This window comes from Nanorana parkeri, unplaced genomic scaffold, assembly GCF_000935625.1.
Source record: "Nanorana parkeri isolate BGI_ZX_2015 unplaced genomic scaffold, ASM93562v1 scaffold194, whole genome shotgun sequence".
In the NCBI taxonomy this organism is placed as follows: domain Eukaryota; kingdom Metazoa; phylum Chordata; class Amphibia; order Anura; family Dicroglossidae; genus Nanorana; species Nanorana parkeri.
Window position 1 is genome coordinate 1,655,166 of NW_017306462.1, and position 23,444 is coordinate 1,678,609.

Here is a 23,444-nt window from a genome sequence, read left to right on the forward strand (position 1 = left end):
AAGGGAGGAGAGGGAGCCAGGGCGGAGGGGAGTGGCTTGATTTGGTGTGTTTGTAGAGACACACACAGCTTATTAGCACACACAAGGGTGGTCCCATAGAGCTCTGCTTGAGAAAGCCACCCAGGATATCAGGGCCAGTGCTCAGGGGACCAGCTGATTCTGTAGGAAACTGAAACTTTTTAACATTAAGAATGAGATGTTAACCACAGAGAGACACAGTGTGGAACAAGGCATGGTAAGTCAGTAATGGGGAAAAAAATCAGCTGCAGGAAAACTACAGGCAATACTGGTGACCAGTCTTTTACCATCTACCTGCCCTTTTTCTGACACAGCTTCTAGAGTTCAATTCCTCTTTAGGACATGTCATCATGGCCTCGCAGTCAATATAATAGTATTTCATTTTAGCAAGCCTTAAAGGGTAACTATACTTTTGTATAATTATCCAATAAGTTATATTCTTCCGCCAGCATCCTCCCAAACTCACTATCCCATGCATTTCTATGATGATGCCATCTATTATATGTTACAGCAATTTATTGCCCTTCCCTATTTATAAAAAGGATTGTTTTGCACATGGGCAGCAGAACCAAGGGACAAGCCGGGAGAGTTTGCAATATTAGTTGTGTGGCTCCCTATGTCCTGCACAGTGTGGATCTGGCAGGAGCATAAACAGATAAGCATAAGAATTTAGGGGGCGTTGGGGAAATAGTAACTTAAAAGATTGCAATACGAAAGTTAGCATGTATGCAGCAACTAGCTTAATGAATAAGGGTCATTGTCACAATATTCCAACCTAGGTTAGCAGCAGCAAATATTAAGTGGAAGCCAAAGACTGTGGTTGGTTGCTTTGGAAGCCAAAGGCTCCAGTGATGGAAATCCGGCCCTGCACTTTGCATTTTCCTTTTGAAAGTGCTTGTTATATATTAGATCTAAAAGTTTTAAACTGTCTGTATTATTATCCTTCTAAAGATTAAATGTCATCCCACTTCTAGCGTGTTTGTTAACAATGCTCTTCCAATTTATCCAGGAAGAATGATCATTCGCTGCTACAGTATTGACATTCCACTAGAAAATCTCTGCTGAACATTTTTGCTTCTGACAGTCGATGAAATACATTTGACTTGGAATGTTAGATGTTCTTGCCTTTCCTGTGCCAGGTTTTCAACAGTTACACTAATGTATTTTCAGCATTGTCAGCTGTAGCACGAAGAGGCACAATGGAAGTCATACCAATGAGAAGGAAGAAGATATGGCAGGAAGAAAGCTGAATTCTGCATACGGTATATAATACAAAATCATTATTAGAAATAGTGTCTCTGTCACCTCCATGTAAGCAGAAATAAAAGTCATGGTGATATCGGCACTCCAGTCAATTTATTTTCTAGTTTTTGACAAAATAGGAATAGATGAGAATTGCTGTCTGTGCTCATACTGATAAATTGTCCCTCACACTCTGACTCAGAGAAAGTAAGCAGATGAGAATCCCCACATTGACGGTTGTCACTGACATAGGTGTCCCCTTTAGGAGATTTCCAAAGGAAAACACACAGACCAGTGCCAAATGTAACCCTCCTTTTGTCCAGAATAAACTTCTAGCAATCCCAAAAACTTCTTACAATCCATCTCTGAAGAAGGGTGTGTCCCCGAAAACGTGTTCAGCTGTGTCAGTGTGACTCTGCAGGTTCAAGAAGAGCCTCTGGATGGTCATTGACAGCTCCTTTTCATTTCCACACTAGGAAAGTCACCAAGGATTATTTGCCAATTGATGTATTTAACCCTTGCTTTCTTTGTGAGTATATTCATTTCCTTATATTTTTTTATCAATTAAAAGGTTTTATTGCACCAGGAAAGGCGCCCGATGCTGTTTTTTCTATGTCCCCTTAATGAGCTTTGCCTTCTAATCCTGATCTGACAACTCTAAAATTTTAGAGTTTTCCTAAGTGTTATCACCAGAACAGAGTAATATTGTATCTCTACAAAAGGGAATAAGACCCCTAACCGAACACATCCTCGCTATACCCAAAACTAGTTTAAAAAGAAGTGTTACCTGGAATTCCACTTCAATGGCCAAAGTGACAGGGTCTGTGAAAAGACCCTGAACCCACTGATACTCCCCCACTATCCCTTCCTTTACCCAAGCCAGAGCAAAACACTTGACATTTCTTGGCATGAGGGACTTTGTGGCCTTCACCCATGTGACAGTTTTTGGGACCAGTGGTCCATCGCCCAAGCACTGTTTCACAACAAAGAGGTTTTCATCATTGCTCCCTCTAGGCTCTAACACCAGCTTTGAGGGAGAAAGGAGCAGTGGGGGATCACTGGAGAGATAAGTATTGATGGGTCAGGGGGTGGCCTTTTCCCAATCACTGTCACTTTGTACTGAATGGGCAAAGCAACATTGTCTCTAACTTATTAGGCCCGCTACTAGGACCTTTTAAAGATATAATGCAAATAAATTTGCTATATATATGCTACAAAGTGTTTTAGCTGCTAGACTGTATGCCCAAACAATAGAATTGATTAATTTTTAGATCCTAGTATAAAGCTTTTCCAAAAATTGTAAAGATGCATTAGTGTGTTTTCTTATTGGTATTATTTACTATTTCCTTTTTAGTTGATGTTGTCCTTGTATGCATCTGTAAATGCAAGAAAATGTGTATTTTGCTCATTAATTCTTCATGGTCTGCATAAATGGATATGTGGCAAGGGTGAGACTTTTGTGTAAATGTATTTTGCACTGGAGGGTGGCCCTCTTCTTCCTCTGAGGAAGCTGTGAGGTATTGTAAGACCGACCAGCCAATAATCTCATAACTTTTTTATGGCAGCAGTGTTGGTCACTGATCTTCTTCTGATGTGTCCACTACAATATTAGTTCTGGTTACATCAACATGTTTGCTAAATGGCTCAGTGATTTTAGAAAACTGAAAGTTAATAAATTCATTTGCTTCCACTATCCCAGGAGAAGCGAGATTTCCGGATTTTACTCGCCTCCGTTTTAGAATCCATGGGAATAATTATACAGAGATTTTCGTCCACATTTAAAGAAAAATTCTGACTGTGCGGCTGTGTCATTTTCCCAGCTTTGGTCATTAATCATGTTCAAAGGGAGCGCCTAGTGAGGCTCAGCCCTGGAACTTCTGTCACTTGGCATTTTGCTACTGACACTAATTTATACAGGTGAGGTTGCTCTTAGATTAATTGAATATTAGTTTTATATTTCCTTAGAGTAGCTTGCTTATAGAATTCCTCTCCTTCCCAGCATTTCTCATCTAATAAGGTTGCCTGGCAGGAAGGGCTCAACTGAAAACGGTAAGACCATTTACATTTGGTTGTGCAAGGTAGATTGGTATGGAAGGCATTTTCTATTTACCTGCCAAAGGGTTTGTACTTCTGTTCATTCAGTTCTGATATTTACACAGCTCTGCCTGGCAGGCAGGAGACCTGATTTTATTGAGCTGCAGTTAAAGCATACTTGTAGACTTTTTTCATTTTAAATAGAGTAGGAAAGGGTTAAAACTGGTGTCAGTTTTTTCTTTTGCTATCTGTGTCTTATTAGGGGATTGCCCTTCATTACCTGTTCTGTAGACTCTACAGGAAGTGAGCAGATATCTTTCCATTTAGAGGGAAATCCCCTCTTAGTTGTCACAATAACAAGTGTCCCCATTCATAAATTTCCCCACTATTCTTGTTCAAAATTTGGATTTACCCTCACTTTCATTCCCATTGAGATTAGTGATCATCACATTATGAGAAAGTGAATCTCCCTAACTGGGACACAACAGTAAAACCCAGAGAGAGGTTCTAACCCCTCATCACTCTATTCAAAACTAAAAAAAGTTTTTCATTTTGTCATACTTTAAATAATACAACTAGGTTTTGTCTCTGCCCGAGCCTGAGCCCAAGTAAATGGGCAGTGAAAGGAGAAACAATGCACTGATGAGCTCTCCTCTCAGTCACTCTGTTCTCTCTTCCTATCAGCATGTCTCTGGTCTGAGCACTGCAACTGATTGACCCCTTGTGCTGCTTCCCCCTTACCCTTTCTGAGTCCTGCTGTACAGTAATTGCAAGAGGCTGATACTAAGTCAAATTCAGTACTTACAACGCAGGATCCATTCTGTTAGCTTACGAGTACGGACACCAGCACCCGCACAGAGGTGCAGGTCGGGTGAGCGTAGGGCGGCGTGCGGCCGTGTACTCCCATAGAGAAGGACAGGCTGCTGCGTGTAATCAGAAACTGTAGAAACGTGTTAGAAGAAAAAGGAATCTTGATTAAACGTTAAGGAAAGAGTTTGCTTCTCTCAGTGGACAGAAGATGTCTGTCCTCCTAAAGAAAACTGGACCATGCTAGGAGTGGGAAGGGTTATACTGGACTGCCCTTACAGCTTTGTTTGCTAGTGTCCTTTTTTCTGGGGGCAGCAGCATAACCCATGAGTTTCTTCATCCTGTGTCTCCTACTGTACTATTAAGAAAATATATTTATTGATTTATTATTTAATCTAGAGCAGCATTCATTTATGTCTTTTATATCTTCCAGAGTTCAGCTTTTCTTTCCTATACATTTCGAAAAGCCATTCACTTAACAAATCCTTTGTCGTGTTTACAAGTTATAACTCACAGACAAAATTTGCTGTACTATTATTTATTCATGTGTTTATTTTGAGCCATGTTTTATGCTAGTAAACATTTGCATTTTGCCTGTTAATTCAATGCCTAAACATTTGTTAAGACCCAGTGTACAATAACATGATAGGCTAAGCATTTTGCTGCATTTAACAATGACAGTTAAAGTGCTGTGTTTACTCTACAAACATAGAGGAAGCTGTGAGAAATACAGCCCTGGAAATATGTCATAATACAGCCTGCTACATCCAATCTAGCCGTTGGGGATATATATTCATAAAAGCAGATCTGTGCAATTTTCATAATGGAAAAGTTAACACGGCCGAGAATTGGGTAAAAGATTTTCTTATTTAAATGCACTCCCATCTCACTGTGCGAACACTGCGCAGTGCATTAATGGGGTCTGTGCTGCTCTAGAAAGATTCAATTGTTTATGACATTCAATAAAATTATTCTTAGGCGCAAAAATAGGGACAGCCAGACCACCTAGAATAAAATTTACAGCTTGGATCAAAGGACATTATAAAATCTCAAGGTAAGATGTCACAGTTAAACAACCTTTCTCTTGAAAATGTATTTTTTTTAATAGGATTTTTATAAGCCGTATATATGTGAATGTGATCAGCCTCAACTAAACCAGTCACGACTGGGCTAATGTAAGTATCCGAATATTCAATCTTAAAGGAGAACTGAACTCTGGAAGCTGTGCTCAAGGAAAGGCAGCCAGGCAACAAAGAACTAGTCACCAGTATTGCCCATGGTCTCCCTAAAGCTGATCTTTTACCCATTACTGAATTACCATGACTTGTTCTGCACTGTGTATCTGTATGAAGGTGGCCATCTTGATAGAGGTAGGGTTTTACTTCCTTATGTCAGAGCCTCCAGCAAGGAAAACAGTGAGCAGCACAGTAGTGACATCACCAAATCTCACTCCAAATCTCCAAAAACTAGCAGTGCCTTACAGCTATGAGACTATATGCACAGGGGTGCCCAGGCACACTCACATAGCAGGAATTGCATTGCTATTTTTCAGAAGGAATCCCAGACAAAAAGTTAGACCTTTCAGGATAGTGTTTAGGCACAATTACATTTTTACCTATGGAAGAGTAACATTTGTCCCCTTTATTTACTTTCACTTATTTTACCTGAGTCTGACTCTAGGGCTGAGAGTCACTTGAGGTCTGACAGTTGTTGCCAGATAACTGCATGATCTCATGCTGATAACACACCATCTTCTAGCTCCTGAGTATGCATAACAGTATCAAAACCAGGGCCGGATTTTCTCTCGCTGCTGCCCCAAGGCCAAGTTCCTCAATGCGCCCCCCACAGGCCAAGTCCCCCCCAATAGAGAATGGCAGAACTGCAGGCTGCATACAAGTGATCTCGACGACATCGCTGTACATTTAGCTCTGCTTGCCCAAAGCAGGGCTAGATGTAGAAAACAACTACCCGCCCGGTTTCCAAAACTGCGTGTCCTGGAGGTCGGGGTATAGGAATTCCACACCCCTGCTGTCCCTCTACTCCCTGAGTGATTCTAAAAGTAAGCACAATAGGGGGAATAGATCAATGTTATCACATAATTAGTGTCATGGTCCTATCCCTAATTTCTATTGTGTATAGTGTCAGATTTATTATCCTAGTTTATGCTTCATTCCTAAATGCCTTGATAAGGAGAACTGTCTCAAAATTGTCCCGCCCTCTAAACTGTCTCTAAACTGTCTCACGCTTGCTCAGAACCTCCTGGATGACAGCTGAATAGCCTTGAGGCACTCAGCTGACTAGGGGAAATTAAGGTGAATTATCTTTGCGACACTTTAAGTGCTCAGGAGCTTTCTAGGATGTTCCATAGTTTGGGGGTCTTTTACTGCGGAAATGCTGGACACAAATACCATGCAGTTGAAATATGATGCGAAATGTTGGAAAACATGTACAGTGAGTCACAAACATGAATATGTCTCACGAACACTTAAAAACAGACACAGAATAGAAATAAAACTCTGCGGTTAGCATGACATTTTTGTCTTTGCACCTAAAAATTTTGGTTGCAAACACATTCATAAATTCCCCCCAATGTCTGTGTAGTCAGATAAATCAATTCTTTAAATATGTTATTTTTTTCCCCTCCTCTTTTCTTTTCTTAGTGCAAAGAGATCTCATAATATATTTATGTCTGCATAATACAAATGTTATAAATAAATAAACTATAAAAATTGACATGTATCTCTGCCCTCTTGGAGGCACAGATTTGACACAGAACCAGCCCTTGCCTTCTGTTACAGAATATTTACGGTAATTCCAAATTAATTAACAGGCACTAACTTTCTTTAAAAAGCAACCCCATCCAAATTGGTTTTTCAATATTAGGTAGAATAGAATGGGGATGGATCCAATATCCCACCAGGTGTTTCTTTAGTCTATGCAGGCTGAGATTATATTTCAGCCAAGCTTCTGTTGTCACCAGACCAAATTAATTCTCCAGATATTCACATGAGTAATCCTTCTACAGATCTCAGTACAAAAATGCAGCTTCTTACACCTTCTAATAAACTAAGAAAATATACAGAACTCAAGATCAATGATAGAAGTAGCTCAAATGAACGCGTTTCACTGAAGAAAAAAATACCAGGAGCAGGGGGAAATACTCCCAAATCATAATAAATGTGCAGTGGTGAGGAAACACTGTATGACTCCACCTAGAAAGTTCCTTTTACATCATCCCACAGTTCCTGAAGTTGTGTTTCAGGAGAAGGTAAAACACAATCTCGTTGCCTAGCATTCCACACTGGAGGGAAAAAAAGAGAAAAAAAATCCTTCCTGACCTCCTAAATCAGAATAATTCCCCTCTTCCCCACTTTTCTTTACAGATTCTATCCTCAGCCTGTAGGGAAGAAGCCAATCACTGCAGGGAGTCCAGCTTAGAGTTGAATATTTGAGGTATCTTCAATGCAATCTTACGCAGGAGCAAGGTGAAATTGGGGATCTAAATCAGTATAGAGAATTTAGGTCTGCTTTAAAGTCAAACTGAACTTTCAGTGAAGGTTCTCAATCATCCAGGCCATGGTATATGTATAACAAAATATAAATCAAAGCAACTGGACTTGCTGTGTTTTTCTTGAATTCTTAGAGAACAGAAAAAGCTAGTCGGATGACCAGTGAAATGTCTTCAAGTCTTCAAGAAAAACACAGCAATTCCAGTTGCTTTAATTTATTTTTTACGGATATAACAGACTTTTTAGTTGAAATCAGCCAAATACATTTCCGTAGCATCAAAACAAAAAGGGGTCTTGCCACCCACATACTTCCATGTTATTTGTACTTATTGTACTTGTTGTACTTGTTACAAGTATTTTGTACTTGTTGTACGTAACATTTAAAACCAATAAAACTTTATTATTTAAAAAAAAAGTGTGAAAGTCTTATAGTTTGTTTCCTTTAAAAAAACAGCCACATTATGAGAAGAAAACACTGTCCCCTGGCAGCATGGTGTAGAGAAGGGTCCTTGCTCTCTAAGTGGAATCAGTGGTCTCACCTGCCTTGTGTCAGAGCCACAGTTCTCCATTCAGCATTCGTGATCAGAAGGGGGCATGTTGGACCTCTGCGGAGAGACCAATGCTTACACACAGATTGCAAGAGTCCTTCACTGCAGCATGTACACCCTTTTGCTCTTGCAAGACTTTGCAAAACTTTTGTTTTGATGTTCCTGTAATTTACTGATTTAAACAAAACGTTCAGTTGAGCTTTAAGGAAAACCCGTAAGGAGACAGGTATATATACCACTGACAACTTTCATCTGAGAATCAGCCGTGCAAGCCTGAAGAGAATAGCCGAACAGCGTTCGGCTCACTTCACTTCGGGTTGGTTAATCACTCGGCTGCCTTCTGCAGCTTTGTGAATAACCCTCTCAGTCACAGCCCTTAACCTGCATGCTAGATCTAGTTCAGAATACTGAAACCACTGGATCAGCATGACAGCCAGACAACTAGCATTTTCAGAGGTAAGCAGTGGCAGGCTCCATGTTTCGCTCATAGCAAGTGTTCCCTAAAGCCCAGGTCCAGCTTGGGCAAAAAAAAATAAAGTTACTCTCCATCATGTTTTAAAAATAAAAAAGCAGCTCTGACTGCTACACTCACCTAATCTCCTGCACTGCCCCATGCAGATTCATCCACTCACTAATACAGAATTGCTCTTCTATAGTGTCCATTCACACCCAATGTGTTAGGGCCGCACTGGACGTTGTTTCCACTGCAGCCCCAATGCAAGACAAGGCAATTTGCTTTGTCATGGATGGACACCTTTCACATCACCGCATTGTGGTGGGAACGTAGTGGTGAACATTGGGAAAAAAAGTACGGCATGCCTTACTCTTTTTCAGCGCAGTGGGACGAGACCCAGAACAACTGCCTGGCCATAGACCTGAATGAAAGATCACTTGTGGCATTTTAATAAAGTTCTAAAAAAAAGCACACAGTGTGATTTTCCGGGATTGGAGCATTGGCCCTGTGTCAGGCACCACATTTTGCACAGTGGCTGGTGTGAATAGACCCTCAGGGTTTAATGACATGTAGCGTCATTTAACCCATTTCCTGTGAGCCCAGGACGTCAAGAGCCCACCTCCTTTTCTGAACTCACAGAAGAATGCTGCAGAGGGCATAGAGCATTCAGGAATCAACCACTGGTAGAGAAAGAAGAGGTTGAAGAGCACCTGTGATGTCACATGATCAGATTTAACACACTTGGAAAACATACAACTTTACAGAATTTGTTTTCCTTAAGGGTCGTGGGATGCTTCAGTGGGAGAGGGAGCTGATGAACGGTAAGATACTACTCCCAGTAATGTGCTATAATGATCCGTATTTTAGCACTTGTGCAATGAATGAAAAAATAAGGCTTCTCCTGGAATTTACAATTGAGCCTTTATATACACACATACAAACAAAATCACACCGGCACAGACCAACAGCACAGCTAATACTTATACACATTTGCAATGTAATTATATTTTCACCAAATACATTCAACTTTTTAAGCCTTTGATTGTCATACTTAACACAGACAATAGGACACCCTGACATTGCTGTCTAGTCGAAGACAGCCTGGATATTGATATAAATCCTGAGGCTTTAAAAGAGAACTACATTTCCTAAGTGAAATCTTCCCAATGTGTGGCCTCGTCTGTAAAAGAAGCATTGAGATTAAAAGCAAAAAAAGCTTTTGGTACCTTTTCCATGCCATCTTCCTTCAGGCTAATAATATCCAAATCAAAATCTCTTCTCAAGCCGTCCGTTCTATTGAAGGTGATCCGACCTGTCAAACCATCCCAGCGTGCCTGGGGACACATAGACAGGAAGAGATATTTAAAGCTCAGCGTACTATCCATCACTTCTTTCTTCCAACACACAAACTTTTGTACATAGCTTCCTGCCTACTGTGTAATTTATATATATATATATATATATATATATACACCTTCCTAGTGAGCTGATCTCTAGTTTGTATGGTAAATTTTACATTTTATCATAAACATTGTGCTTATAATATAAAGCTGACCTCCAGGCAAACAGCCAAACACACTAGTGAAATACATATGAGGGTTGTTTCTTTTTACATGAAATGGATTTGTAATTCGGTATATCCATTCCCATGATTTACACAGCCCTACCACACAGCACAGTCAGATGAATCTCAATCATGCTATGTGACCCATCCTGTTGACGTTTTGCCATGTGGCCCCTCCTGCCCCAGTGATGTCATAAAACCCCTCCTGCCTCAGTTAGGCCATGTCATATCACCTCCTGCTCCAGTTATGCCAAGTGACCACTCCAAAGTAGTGATGCCATGCTACCTGTCTTGCATCAGGAATACCATGTGACCCCCTTCTGCCTCTATGATGGCAAGTTACCTCTTCTGGATCAGGAATGCCATATGACCCCTTCTGCCTCAGTGATGCCACATGACATGTCCTGCCTTCCTGATGCTATCTAGTTAGGGAGATCGGCAGTTAATAATTAATGAATATTTTATCCCTGCCTCTGTTCCATGTAACAGATATGCCAGTCAAGGTGAACAATATAAACCCATTTAATGATGTTTGATAGTACGAAACATTAAAACACAGTTAATTATCCAGAGTATTACAAAATTCAGTTCCATTACTTTTCTCCTCATGAAACTAAGTGCAGAAATATATATTTGTTGCTCCATAAAATTAAAGACCAGGCAGTAACTTTTTATTACAGAGACACGGAATACATATTTATGCTTAGCAGCCCATGCAAATGTGCCTGGTCATGTATAACAACAGGGAGTCAAGGTTTTCTAAAAACTGGCATAATGCTTAACAATCTCCTATTGAATGGGTTACAAATATGGACATCAGAGATTCACAGGAAAATGGCATTGTGAAAAAACAAAAGACATAGACCAGATTCACTGAAGTGTGCAGATTGGTGAAGAGAGATGAAGTGCAGTGAATCTGGGCCTAATGTGAGGAGTGTATAGTGAGACCTGCTGGACATATTAGAGTTTGGGTTTACATACACTTTAAATCTGTTCTATATCAATCCTCCTAGTCTCCTACATCCAATCTAGCAATATCACCTCCTGCACCCCATCCTGCCAGGCATTACATGAAGTGACAGATATTTTAAATTGATCGTGTAGTGACAGAAATATAGAGGTTGCCATTGCTGACCCCCTTATGAAAATACAAGCCGCCTGAATTAGTACTGAAGCCTCCATATATCACCACCTCTTATCCAAATAGAGATAGCCTTGCATTTATTGATAAAAAATACTATGCATTCTGTGAAAGGTTGCTATGCCGAGCTAACAACTCCTTGTGTTTTCAGAGCAGGGAAGAAGCCTCTCAGCACCATACAGAACTCAGAAGATCATTACTACAGTTCTTTACAGGATCCCTGTGGACCAACCAGGTATATCATATGCATACTTACGTTGGCCCAAGCTGGACCAATGTAAGTATGCAAAATACTTTATATCTGGAGTTAAACTTTATAAAATGTACAAATTCTCTTTAAACATGAGTCATATTTTTTTAAATTCAGGTTTTACTTGCCTTTTAGGACAAAGGAAACATGGCTGACATACCTCCTTGATGAGATTCATGAAACGGGGTCCGAATCTCCAAGGTTTGTGCCGATGACACTGAAGAGAGCTGACAGTCATCTGTGTGGCTCGTTGTGTGGCAACCGCGACCATGTAGACAGCATCATACATCAACGCTGCATCTGTCTGTATTGGGGACATAGACAGACTATATTTTATTATAATACCCATGACTAATACAAAGGTGCCTCTGTCTGTCGTGCCACTCACAATTAGTGGAAAGTCCATTCATGCCGAAGGGTATTTCATGAAAGCTCTTCTTTTTACTTTTTATTTGTTTACCACAAGGCATGCACTACTTGGCTCTTACACAAAAATATTATCTTCAGTTAGCATTTTATGTTTTAAAAGTGAACCTCTAATTTGCCGATGTAGGGTCAAGCAACAGATCTACTTTAATGCTAGCTTCTGCAGTTCCATGTACTTCCCTGCAACTCCATACACACGGGGAAGGAAAAGTAACATACCCAGTATTTCCAAGTATGAGCAAGTGTGTAAATTACTTCCTTTCCTCCCATGAAACAACGCTGGTACTTGGCAACTGGCCACTAAGGCACCCAGTGCTGGTGGATTGAGTATTCTCAGTCCTTTGCAAGCTCCAAGTCAGGCCACTAATTCCAGTTGCGGGTGCTGACACTGATGTAAGCTTGTTGCTTTGCCCTACATGGTTTATAACAGAAGTTCACTTAAAGTTTATAGTTCCTTGATTTGTTGTGACATGTCTACAGCAAACAATTATAATGTACCTCTCAATTTTGTAGCACAGCCATGAAGCGCCTAGTACAGAATATTCACAACAGAAAATATGGATCCACTCACACTAATTGGCTAAAAGTTTTGAGTTCAGGTGTTTCCAGTGAAGGGTACTGTTAATGCTACAGCAAAAACATTTGAGACAATTGTGGATCCCCCCCCCCCCTTATGTTAACAGTTTGGTGAAGACCCTTTTCTGTTTCCGCATGGTTGTGTCCCTGTGCACAAAGCCAGCTCGAATAAGACATAGTTTGATAATTTTGATGTGGAGGAACTCAAGTGGCCTGCACTGAGCCCTGAACGTAACCCTACTGAACACCTTTGTAATGAATTGAAATGTCAATTTTGAGCAAGGTCTTCCCGTCCAACATCAGTACCAGACCTAACAAATGCTCTTTTGGGTGAATAAGCTCACATTCCTACAGACACGCTTCAAAATATCATGAAAAGCCTTTAAAAAAAAAAAAGCAGGGAATGTGATAGTGAGGGGAGCCAACTCCATACTTATGCCCATAGTTTTGGAATGGGATGTCCAAACAGTTCATACAGATGTGATAGTCGGGTGATGAATAAATATATGTGAACGTTTGACCATATAGTGTTCTCTAGGTTAGCAAAAGGGTGGGTCTCACTCAAGCCCAGCAGTGAACAAACTGGTGTTGACCAGTGGTCTACCCAATAGCCAGGTGGATCTTGCAGTACTTTGTGTGCTAGAGGAAATACTTGATGTTGATCTAATCATTGTTTTGAGATACCTTCATAAAAACAACTAGATTATCAGTTAATGGTCTATTTCTAACATCATCAAAGACTTCTTTGCATTAGTTTGTGTATCCTCTCTCTCCCACTAGCCCATGATAACAGTGCCAATCTTTTCACAGCTAGGGAGCAGGACACTATTATTAAAAGCCACAGCACTTGAGAGGAACTGAGAATTTTGCAGGAAATATCTCACCACTGCAGTCTAGGAGAGATATAAGTCAACTCAATTTGCCAGCAACAGAACAAAACAGAGATATCAGTGTTGGGTTGAGTTGGCCTTTAAGAAGGCAGGATACAAGGAGGCAGCTTGAAAAGTCACAAAGTACAAAGCACAAAGAGTATAAACAGATCATACAGGCATTCTGTCCTTCCAGCACTGACTGTAATTTAAAAAGTCAGATGGTTATGTTACTGCTCTGGTCTTGTTGTCAAGGTTGTATATTACATCAGCAGGCTATAAATATTAGACTGGAAGTCACAGCAGTTTGATAAATATACAACTGGATTTCAGCTTGTCAACAAAGCAGACATTAAGTTAAAATAGCTTCTACCACAGGTGAATGAAAAAGAAAGAGTAGCTACAGGGCTTTGTGATCAAGGTTAGATACGTTGCCATCAAATCACACCTTCAGTTGGACACTGGGAGGTGAAAATAAAACAAAAACTATTAGTTGCATGGAAGAGGCCCCAGCTGAATTACATCTTATAACTGAAAGAAAATCCTGGAGCCATTTTACGTTTTACATTTGAATAGATATACCATATGTGGTTGTATTCAGTTAAACATAAAAGTCAATTATCAATGTACGTCAGTGTTTTAAAAACTACTATGTAAAGATTGTAGTTAAAGCTGAGGGCAATGTATATCATTTTAATAACTGTAGAGTGGTTATTAGCTAGCTACCTCTACCTTAAAACAATTCTGGTTGGTTTTTTATCATAGAGAGCAAAAAGGACCTCATCTCAAAAAGTAAGGACTGTCAATGTTACATTTAGAAATGTTAATTGTGCCTGAGCTGTAGCCTCATAGCTGGTGCAGACCTGGACGATCCGGGACACGTGTCCCAGGACTGTGAGATTGTGCACAATTGCAAACAGCACGTCCCCATTGATTTCAATAGGGTTACATCTGTGTGGCAATCACAGAAAAAAGGTACACGCACCTTTTCCTGCGACACACGGCGTGCGGCTATTTTAGCTGTGATCGTGTTCGACTGTACCGGCGGAATCGCGGCGGGAAACAGTGCGATCCGCCCGGCATGACTGGGGTACTATTAGAAAATAATGGCACCACCAGCGCGATCGCTGGTGGTGGGCGACTCCGTGACTGCACAGCATTCCGCAGGTGTGAACCTGTCCTCACTTATCTTGCATTCCTGCTGGAAAAACAGCAGTGCACTTCCTGTGCCTAGGCACTCGGGTGTTTTAATCCCTATAGCAGTATACACTGAGTGGCCAGATTATTATGACCACCTGACGTTTGTAGGCAAATTAGCTATAATTAGCTATAATTTCGTGCTGAAGTTGCTAGAGGGCCAGACCATTATAAATAGGGAAGCAGGTTGTTTACCACGACAGTAGAAGTAATTTTTATTCTGAAGATATGGGTAAACAACGCGATTTAACAGCCTTTGAACGTGGGATGATTGTAGGCGCTCGGAGCCATGGAGCGAGTATCAGCAAAACAGCAGAATTCGTTAAATGTTCAAGAGCAGCTGTTGTTAAAGTGTTTAAAGACTGGACTGTCAGCCGAAAATCTGGGTCTGAACATGCGAATTGTGGCCGTCAGCGACTTGTCAATGTTAGGGCACAACGGAGAGTGGCAAGACTGGTACAAGACAACAGAAAGGCAACAGTGCAGTGTCAGATTCCTCGCATCACCTTTCAACATCTCGTGGAGTCACGAGGCGGCCCTACAAAGTCATCTCGTGGAGTTATCTCGTGGCCCAACAAAATACTGATGGGGTGGTCATAATAATCTGGCCACTCAGTGTATATGCTGTGTGAGATGAGATCTAAGGCACTGCTGCATTTAACTGCTAGTCTCACCAGATTTTGATTGAAATTTACTACTGTGCTGCTCACTGTTCTCCTTGCTGGAGGGAAAGCTAAAGTGCAAGGATCTCCCTGATTATTCTTCATTCATTTTGTGGATCTGGGCTTTCTAAACCTCATCTGCTGTTTCTTGATTATTCCTCTATTAGCCATCAGACCACCAGGATGACAATGTAGAGGAAGCAAAGCAATTTTACTCTACCAAGATGCATGCCTTCACACAGAGACACAGTGCAGAATAAGGCATGGTAAGGCAGTCCTGGGGAAAAGATTATCTGCTGGGAGAACACCACCAATAATGGTGACTGGTCCCTGATCTTCTGTCTGCTTTTTTTAGTGCAGCTTCCGCATTCAGGTTCTCTTTAAAAAAAACTGTGTTTTAGTTTTGCCAGATAGTATAGCTCCTGCTGTGCTTGCAACACAGGAGAGGTAACTAGCTACTAACCCCTCTAATGCTAATAAAATGATTGTGCCTGTAGTTCAGCTTTAAATATACATATGGGACTTAGCGGTGCCACAACATGACTGTGTCTACCAGTTAGGCCTGGTCTTGGCGAATCACTGCAGCACGTGAGCTGTGAGCAGGGGTGTCATATATATGATACCACAACACTTAACCGACAATCCCATGACAACTGAATGGGGGGATTGGCCTACACTATAAAAGTCACCAATGACATTCGCACATTTTCCAACTCCTAAATTTCATTTATGACACTGTTAGGACTTCCACTTATGTTTTTGACATTGTGTATCCACTAGGGAATCCCTCACATTGGATAGCAACAAACAAATATGGTGAAACTGAGAGTGACGTTTGGTTTACAATGGATTTGCCCCATTTTGATCTATTCTGAAAGGTCCGGATCTATAACTCTACCACCAAACAGGATATATACTGTATCTCTACCACCGAAGCACATCCAAAAAACAACATGCAGACATGTATGATTAGCTATTCTTATGGCTTATTTATTTCTCAGTTCAGTGTTTTGCCCGGAGCTGTCCTTTAAGAGCTTAATGTAGAATATCTCTCCACCCTTCATTACCCATTCCCTTTGTTCATGCTCCTATGTGTCTAGAAAACGTGACACTATCATTCAATAGCTTTTAATGAAAACATCACAGATAATGCTTTATATTAAAATAGGAGGCATCAAAAGCCATACAATTTTGCAAAAAAAGGTGATTTTGCTATATAATGCGTCATTAAGTTCCTATCTGCCTAGTTTTAGATGCACAGAAGGCAGCTACATAGGACAAATACTAAATACAATATATACTGTGATGATCTAGGGCAAACAACATTTAGGCCTTTTTCTTTTATAACAGTCATAATAATAACAACTGTAATATGTCGCCTATTTATTCCAATAATTCTCTGCGGCGATACATTTGTGCAGAAGAGAGCTCTAGATATGAAATGTGGCCTCATTAGATTCCAGGTTTACAAGGAAATTACCTTATCAGGAATGGAAAGCTATAAATATCCATATTTTGTTTGCTATTTGTTTAATATGAGAATATGAATTTTCTTACCGGGATTAAAAGCCCGCTCATAATTTGCATTTTTCTTAAGTAAAAACGCATGTGTTTTGCCACAGGAAAGATTTGTTAAAAAACATTAATTTCGGGAAGCTTTATCACATCATATCACTTCAGGACAGCTAGTTTTCAAGGAACGTGTCCTAAGAGAAACGCAGGGATGACCATTTCTGATAATGCTATTTACCTGGCCATGGTCATGCCATTCTCTGATATCAGGACATCCTGCTCAATGATTTGGCGTACGTATGCAGGAAGTGAAATTGGAGCAGTCTTACAGGGTTATTCACAAAAGGGGGAAGGGTTTGGAGAAGGCAGGAGAAGTGAACATTCTAGGACAACATAGCTGATCTGGAAAAATGGTCCAATTCAGCTCACTTCCCAGTTTCGTTATGTTACATAGTTACATAGTATTTGAGGTTGAATAAAGACACATGTCCATCAAGTCCAACCTATTGTGTGTGTGTGTGTGTGTGTGTATAGATCCCTGAGTCATCTCGTTATTAGGAGTACTTGTACCCCTGTATATTACCGTTTCTCAGGAAGTCGTCCAAAAGCTTCTTGAACGATTCAATGTTGTCTTGGATAGTTCACTTTTTCTGCCTTCTCCAAACTCTTCACCTTTTTGTGAATAACCCTGTTAGTTTCTCATCTGTATGCTTGTTTCAGGACAAGGAATCAGAATGTAGACTTTTCAGAATAAAAGATTAGCAATGGAATCCTCCATGATTATCTTAGATTAGTATTATATAATCTTATCTAAGATTCCTTTATGAAATCATGCATGCTGTGATAGATAGTTACTCTTCGCCACAGCTTAGGCCTGATGGCTTATTTATAAGGATACAGACCACTTACAATATCTCTAAGGTTAGTATCTGGCCAACTGTGTGCATCAGAGAAGACCATATGATACTTAATTTCTTCAAAGCTCTAAATTATAGAGTTCACCTTTTAGAGACATATCTTTTCTACCTTCTCTATCCCTTCCTCTTTATTTCCTACCTTTTTTATCCACAGTTTTCCTTTCTTTCTAGTTGAGCTTTGCCCATAACCTCTTACAAGCAGATTCCATTTGAATTGTGGTGTTACTCACCTCAGATTCCTAAACCTTAAAGATCTTCATCCTCATCAGTATGATGATACAAATTCGCCTTAAACTTCACAATATATAGTTCACAACACCCATGAGGGAATGGCTTTTCTGACTATACTTTTATTGCCTTTTGTATTTTTTGCACTTTCTGATTTTATACCATTATTGCTTTTGGATTTTTGGAATTTTGTACTTCTACAATTACAATAAATCTTTATTGCTTAAAACAAATCCTGCATGCTGGTTTTAAAGAATTTAGGTAAAATGCATTTATTCTTACCCCACACACACACACACCCACACACACCCCACTGAGCTAACCTAGCCAACTTAGCCACCCTCCCGTAGGGTTCTATAGGTCTGTCACACATGTAGCTTCCCATAGGACTCTATAGATGTGTCCACATAGTAGCTTTCCTTAGGTTTCTAGAGTGCTGTATCTAGGAAGCTTCTCATACGGTTATATAGGTCTGTGCGGGTATCCAAAGGGCTCTGAATGCTTTTTTTTCGTAGCTTCATGTAGGCTTCTATATGGCTCCCTTCTGAGTTTCTCCCATAGGGTTCAAAAGGACTATCTCCTAAATATCTTCCCATAGGGTTCTATTGGTCTGTCTCCTGAGAAGCTTTGCATATATGCTTGTTTCATGTGTAGCCATAGGTTTCTATTGTCCAGATGCAGTCAAGTTTGCAAATAAGCTCACTGGCCCTGGAAAGGCAAACAAAAGGCAAGACAAACAAAACAGGCCTCCCTTGTTGGGTAACCAGAAGTGACTCAATGTTCAGAAATAAAGGGCACCAAACCTAAAGGTGAAAGAGTCCAATTTGATCAAACAATAAAAACATTAAGTGCGTTTTGGGGTAAATGGATCTCTATATGATTTGATATAAAGATCTCCTATAGGGCTGGAATTGTAATTGGCAGCAGCAACTTTAATTCAAACAATAGGGCTGCCACTGAGACTACAGGCAGCTCCATTCAGCCACCAGGAGTGGTAACGTACATGCTATCAACCCGACATGGTAGACCAAGTGATGGCCACTCTGTCAAGCAAAGCTTTAATATTTGACAGGTAGTGTCAGAGCTTGCCTTTACTCACCTCAACAATCCTATACCATATCATTATGATGATCAGAATTAATGGGCAATAGGAAAGTGCAGGAGGCAGAAAGGGGTAGGTGAGCTTTGACTGCCAGAATTGGACTTGGATCTTCAGGTGCCTAACTTTATACTTGCAGTAGTTTTCTTTATTTATTTGTTAACTAATTATCTTTAAAGCGGAACTCCACGATACGAAAATATTGTCTAAAATGCAAGAGCCAAGTAGATTTGTACTTGAATCTCGGTGAGCTTTATGTATTTCTTCCAGATCTGTGCAGTAATCCCGCATGAAATTTTGTATCTGTACAGAAGCTTCCTGTAAAAAAGACCTGTAGTGGGTGGGGCCTACTGGGTCCCTCCCACAGCTGTGCTCTCTGCACAGGCACAGTGATGATGTCATGGCTACTTTAACATGGTAATATCTGGGCTAGCAAAGTCATTTGGTGGACACAAACTGTTTTTAAATATTACGGCTATTAAGGAATACATTTTAATAAATGTATTACAGTATGTAGTTCAGCTTTAAGGAGCTCAGTCAAACAGGGAATTTCATTTTTCCTGTTGCATAGACAACGAAAAGAACAAGCAGAGTTGTAGCTGTGGATAATATTTCTTCTCTGTAATTGTATAAATGTGCAGTGTTTATTAAGAGAGCTGGCCAACGGATAGTGGTGTAAATCTGAGTCCTCATTATCACTGTGCACCACCAGATGCTCTAGACTATTAATCAGTTTGTAAACTGGAAATAATGCTGGTGCAGCAATAATATATTAATGTCATGGCAATTTTTATATTAAGCTATGGCCAGTGCATTGTTAGGACTGTGCTTTTTTCCCCCCATCAACTTAGTAATATAGATGGCTCTATAAAATGTTTATTTGTAAAACAAAGATTTTATAAATAGTAATAGAAACAGATATAAAGCATCCATTTAAAACTTAAAGATTTATAATGTTAAAACAGAATTGACCCCAAACCATTGAAAGGTTCATTTATTCATGAGGAAAACGTTAGAATAGCCTTTTTCAACCATTGTGTGCCTTCTGGCTTTGTCAGGGGTGCTTTCAAATTTTTGTACAGCGTCATGCAGTTTCATGGTGCAGGTGAGGCGGCCATCAGCACAATGGAAATGCATGCTGCTAATCCAGGGCAGGCCGCATTCAGAGAAGGATAGAAATCCACCTCTGTCCAGACCTGCTTCGCCTCCAGCCCTCTGCGATGATGCTGGAGCCACACTGTGGTGGAGATTAAAAGCCGCACTGTGGTGGAGATTTGATATTAAGGGAGGACTGAGAACTCTCATGTGAAAGGGTGTTCCTGATGTGAAAGGGGGACTCCGATGGGAAGGGGGCACCTGATGGGAAACAGAGCTTCTGATACAAAAGGGCGGACTCTGATGTGAAGGAGGGGGGACTCCACGTTTTTTTTTTTGTGTGCATGGGAATCCTGCCCTTATGAAGGATAGTGGTCTGGTATAAATTTTGCAGGCAACCCCAGTCATTTGTGGTGCCTTGAAATTTTGAATACTTTTAAGGGGTGCCATGACTGAAAAATAGGTGGGTTAGAAAACCATATGTGCATAGGTTCCAGCTCAGCAAAACACACATATCAGTTATTGCTGCTCTGTCTGACATTAAAGCATACACACAAAAAGGTCTTCTTCTTTTATAGCCACTTTAATTTCCACTCACAGTCATCATTCCATCCAGAAGGCCAGTCTCTGGTTTGGGTGGCGCTTGCAGACGTTCCATCGACCATTTATCAACCACCGATGACACCTGAGGATTGTCAATGTTCAGAAGGCGGAATCCTGTCATATTCACGCCGCTGTATCTGTATGGCTCAAGGTCCAGGGCAAACAGGTCCTGGTAGAAAAGATACAACATACATCACGTCACTGCTACAAAAATAAGAATAGTTATTTTATCAGTTGTCTATTAAAGCAAGATACTAAAGGATGAGCATAGTTATCTTATATGCTTGTGAACACACAAAGCATTGGCTGTGTGAATGTAAGTTTATTTGGGAAAATTATTAAAATGTACTCATAAGTTGACGCCTAGGTGATAGTGAGTAGACATGTGCACTGTCAAAAAATGTGTTTCTTTTCGTTTTAAATTCGGATTTGTGTTATTTCGGTTTTCGGGATTCAGGTGTGAAAGTCAATTCGGATTCGGAATTCGGATTCGGACGAAATTCGGTAGCGGTAGGTCGAACGTTCGTTTCGTTTTCTGTTCTTATTCGTTTCTTATTCGTTTCTTATTCGTTTCGTTCGTTCGTGACATTTGAGGGGGAAAAAATATTTTTCTCCTTCTCTAATGTCACTTTGCTCCAACGAACGAAACGAATAAGAAACGAAAACGAAACGAACGTTCGAACTACCGCTACCGAATTTCGGAAATGGAAATTCAGATTCGTTTGCATTCGTTATGTCTGTAATTCGGAATTCGGATACATCCGAATGTCCGAATTTCCGAAAATTCGTCAGAATTTCGATTCGGAACGAAACGAATCGCACATGTCTAATAGTGAGGTCCTATAAAGCAAAACAGCAATAGAGCAATGATACAGTACCAGTACGTTTTTTAAAAATACAATTCTGAATAATTATTTATAATTGCTTCATATGTAAACTTTAACTGAAAGTAAAGTATTTTTATTAAATATTGCTGACAGGCAGGCTTTTTTTTTAATAGCAGAAGAGACTGTGTAAGCCGCCTCTGCCAAAAGTGCTTCTACCTGCCTGTCAGCATTTTTTTTTTTGTCCAGGGACCCAGCATGCCAAGATGAAGTAACTCCCGTGCACATGCGCATTATGTCATTGGGGCTCATGGAGTTATGTCATTGGGGCTTAGTTAACCAAGAGGCTGAAGACGCTGAACCCAGAACCTTGAAGAAGACCTGGTGTGCTGTGCATATTAGCACATGATGGTAAACAACACCGCAAAACACTTAAAAAAAAAAATATCCCACTTTAACGTGATAAATAAGATAAGTGGACCTGGCATTTTCAATGGCACTGAAATATGGGCGCTAAAACTGTCAACTGTTTTTTTTTTTACAGTCAAACACCAGCCAAGCAGATGAAAAAGAAAACACTGCACACTAAATTACATTACTCAGTATACAATCAGGGCATGCCTTGGAGCTGAGATTTAATTCCCCTCCCATGTGCATGCAGAGGATTAATTTAAGCTAGAGCCAGCCAATCCAGATGACTAAAGGTGCTAAAACCGCAACAAGACTAGCCAAGATGTCAGCACCGGACATCGCTTTGCTGGGGGAGGAGATTATAGCGAACTTTGTTACACATTTTATTCTCATAATACACTGCATACCAGAAAACAGCCTGAGAGTGGGAGAAGGGAGGCAATAGGATTCTAATGTGGGGCACAGTGGAGTTATTTTAAAATGTTTTAGGTCTTGCCAGCTGGAGTGGTCAGAGACAGAATAATGATAAACTCACTGAAGTTCAGTCATCAAGCAATATACAGTATGTTCTGAGGATGGAGAGGAGATACAAAAAGCTGAATGGTGGTGTCAAAAGTCAGAGGGAAGTTGGAAATTCTGATCCTAAGCTAAAATAATGTCATCAGTCTGCTGCAGGCAGGAGGAAGCATTTTTTTGTTTCCTCTCCTATAGTGATCAGGATGCAACAGTGTAAAAGTCAACAGTCAGGGTAAGGGACTTGTTCCAGATCTCTTGAACATAGTAAAACGATGTTAAGGCATTTTTAAAAGGTCAGCATTGTGGGTCTCCACATCTTCCCAGTTTTATTCAATAAAATTACAAACATTTGACAGATAAATATGTTTTTGCTATGTGTCTAACTTGCTGACATTCCCTTTCACATATTTCCTTATTGCTATGATATTTTGATACTTTTAAGTTAGACATTTCTTTGAGCACATAGAAAGACTTTGAATCAGACAGGGGAAGAGACGAAGGCTATTAAGGCAGCGTCATAGCTCAAAGTTATTCCACTAAAGCCAGAAATGAGAAAATGAATTGAATTAAGGCTCAGCACTTTAATCCCAGAAGGGAGCTCGTTATATGCTTTGGCTCCCTTACTCTTTACTGTATAGAAACTAAGCAGTGAAAACTGTAATAGAATTACAAGGGGGACATAAGGAGTCCAATAATTAGAGTGAGTCATAAAGAATTGGGAGTCATTAAATCATGATTAAGAACTCGGTGCACCCAAACCGAAATTTCACGCCTAATATAATGAAATGTCACAATAATAATGAATAGTTATTTCCCAGTTAGCAGATGAAAAGGGTATTTTACAGGAGTTTATATGAGATTTAAAGAGCTGCATGGAAAGAATGCAGATATTGTCCTATAGTCACGAGTATTTCCAGATGTTAAAAAATGAAATAATGGCAC

The 23,444-nt window shown here is 40.2% G+C and overlaps 1 protein-coding gene across 5 annotated transcripts in view; it reads right to left on the reverse strand.

The window, feature by feature from the left end:
- The window catches only part of GRIK1 (glutamate ionotropic receptor kainate type subunit 1), a 160,426-nt gene that overhangs the window by 84,790 nt on the left and 52,192 nt on the right, over nt 1-23,444 (reverse strand). For all 5 annotated transcript variants that reach the window (XM_018555371.1, XM_018555374.1, XM_018555373.1 and 2 more), the window contains exons 5-7: nt 20,747-20,920; nt 11,728-11,871; nt 9,839-9,946 (exon numbers count right to left, since the gene is read on the reverse strand). In XM_018555371.1, coding sequence (XP_018410873.1) covers nt 9,839-9,946; nt 11,728-11,871; nt 20,747-20,920 — 426 coding nt within the window. The remainder of the gene's footprint in view (nt 1-9,838; nt 9,947-11,727; nt 11,872-20,746; nt 20,921-23,444) is intronic.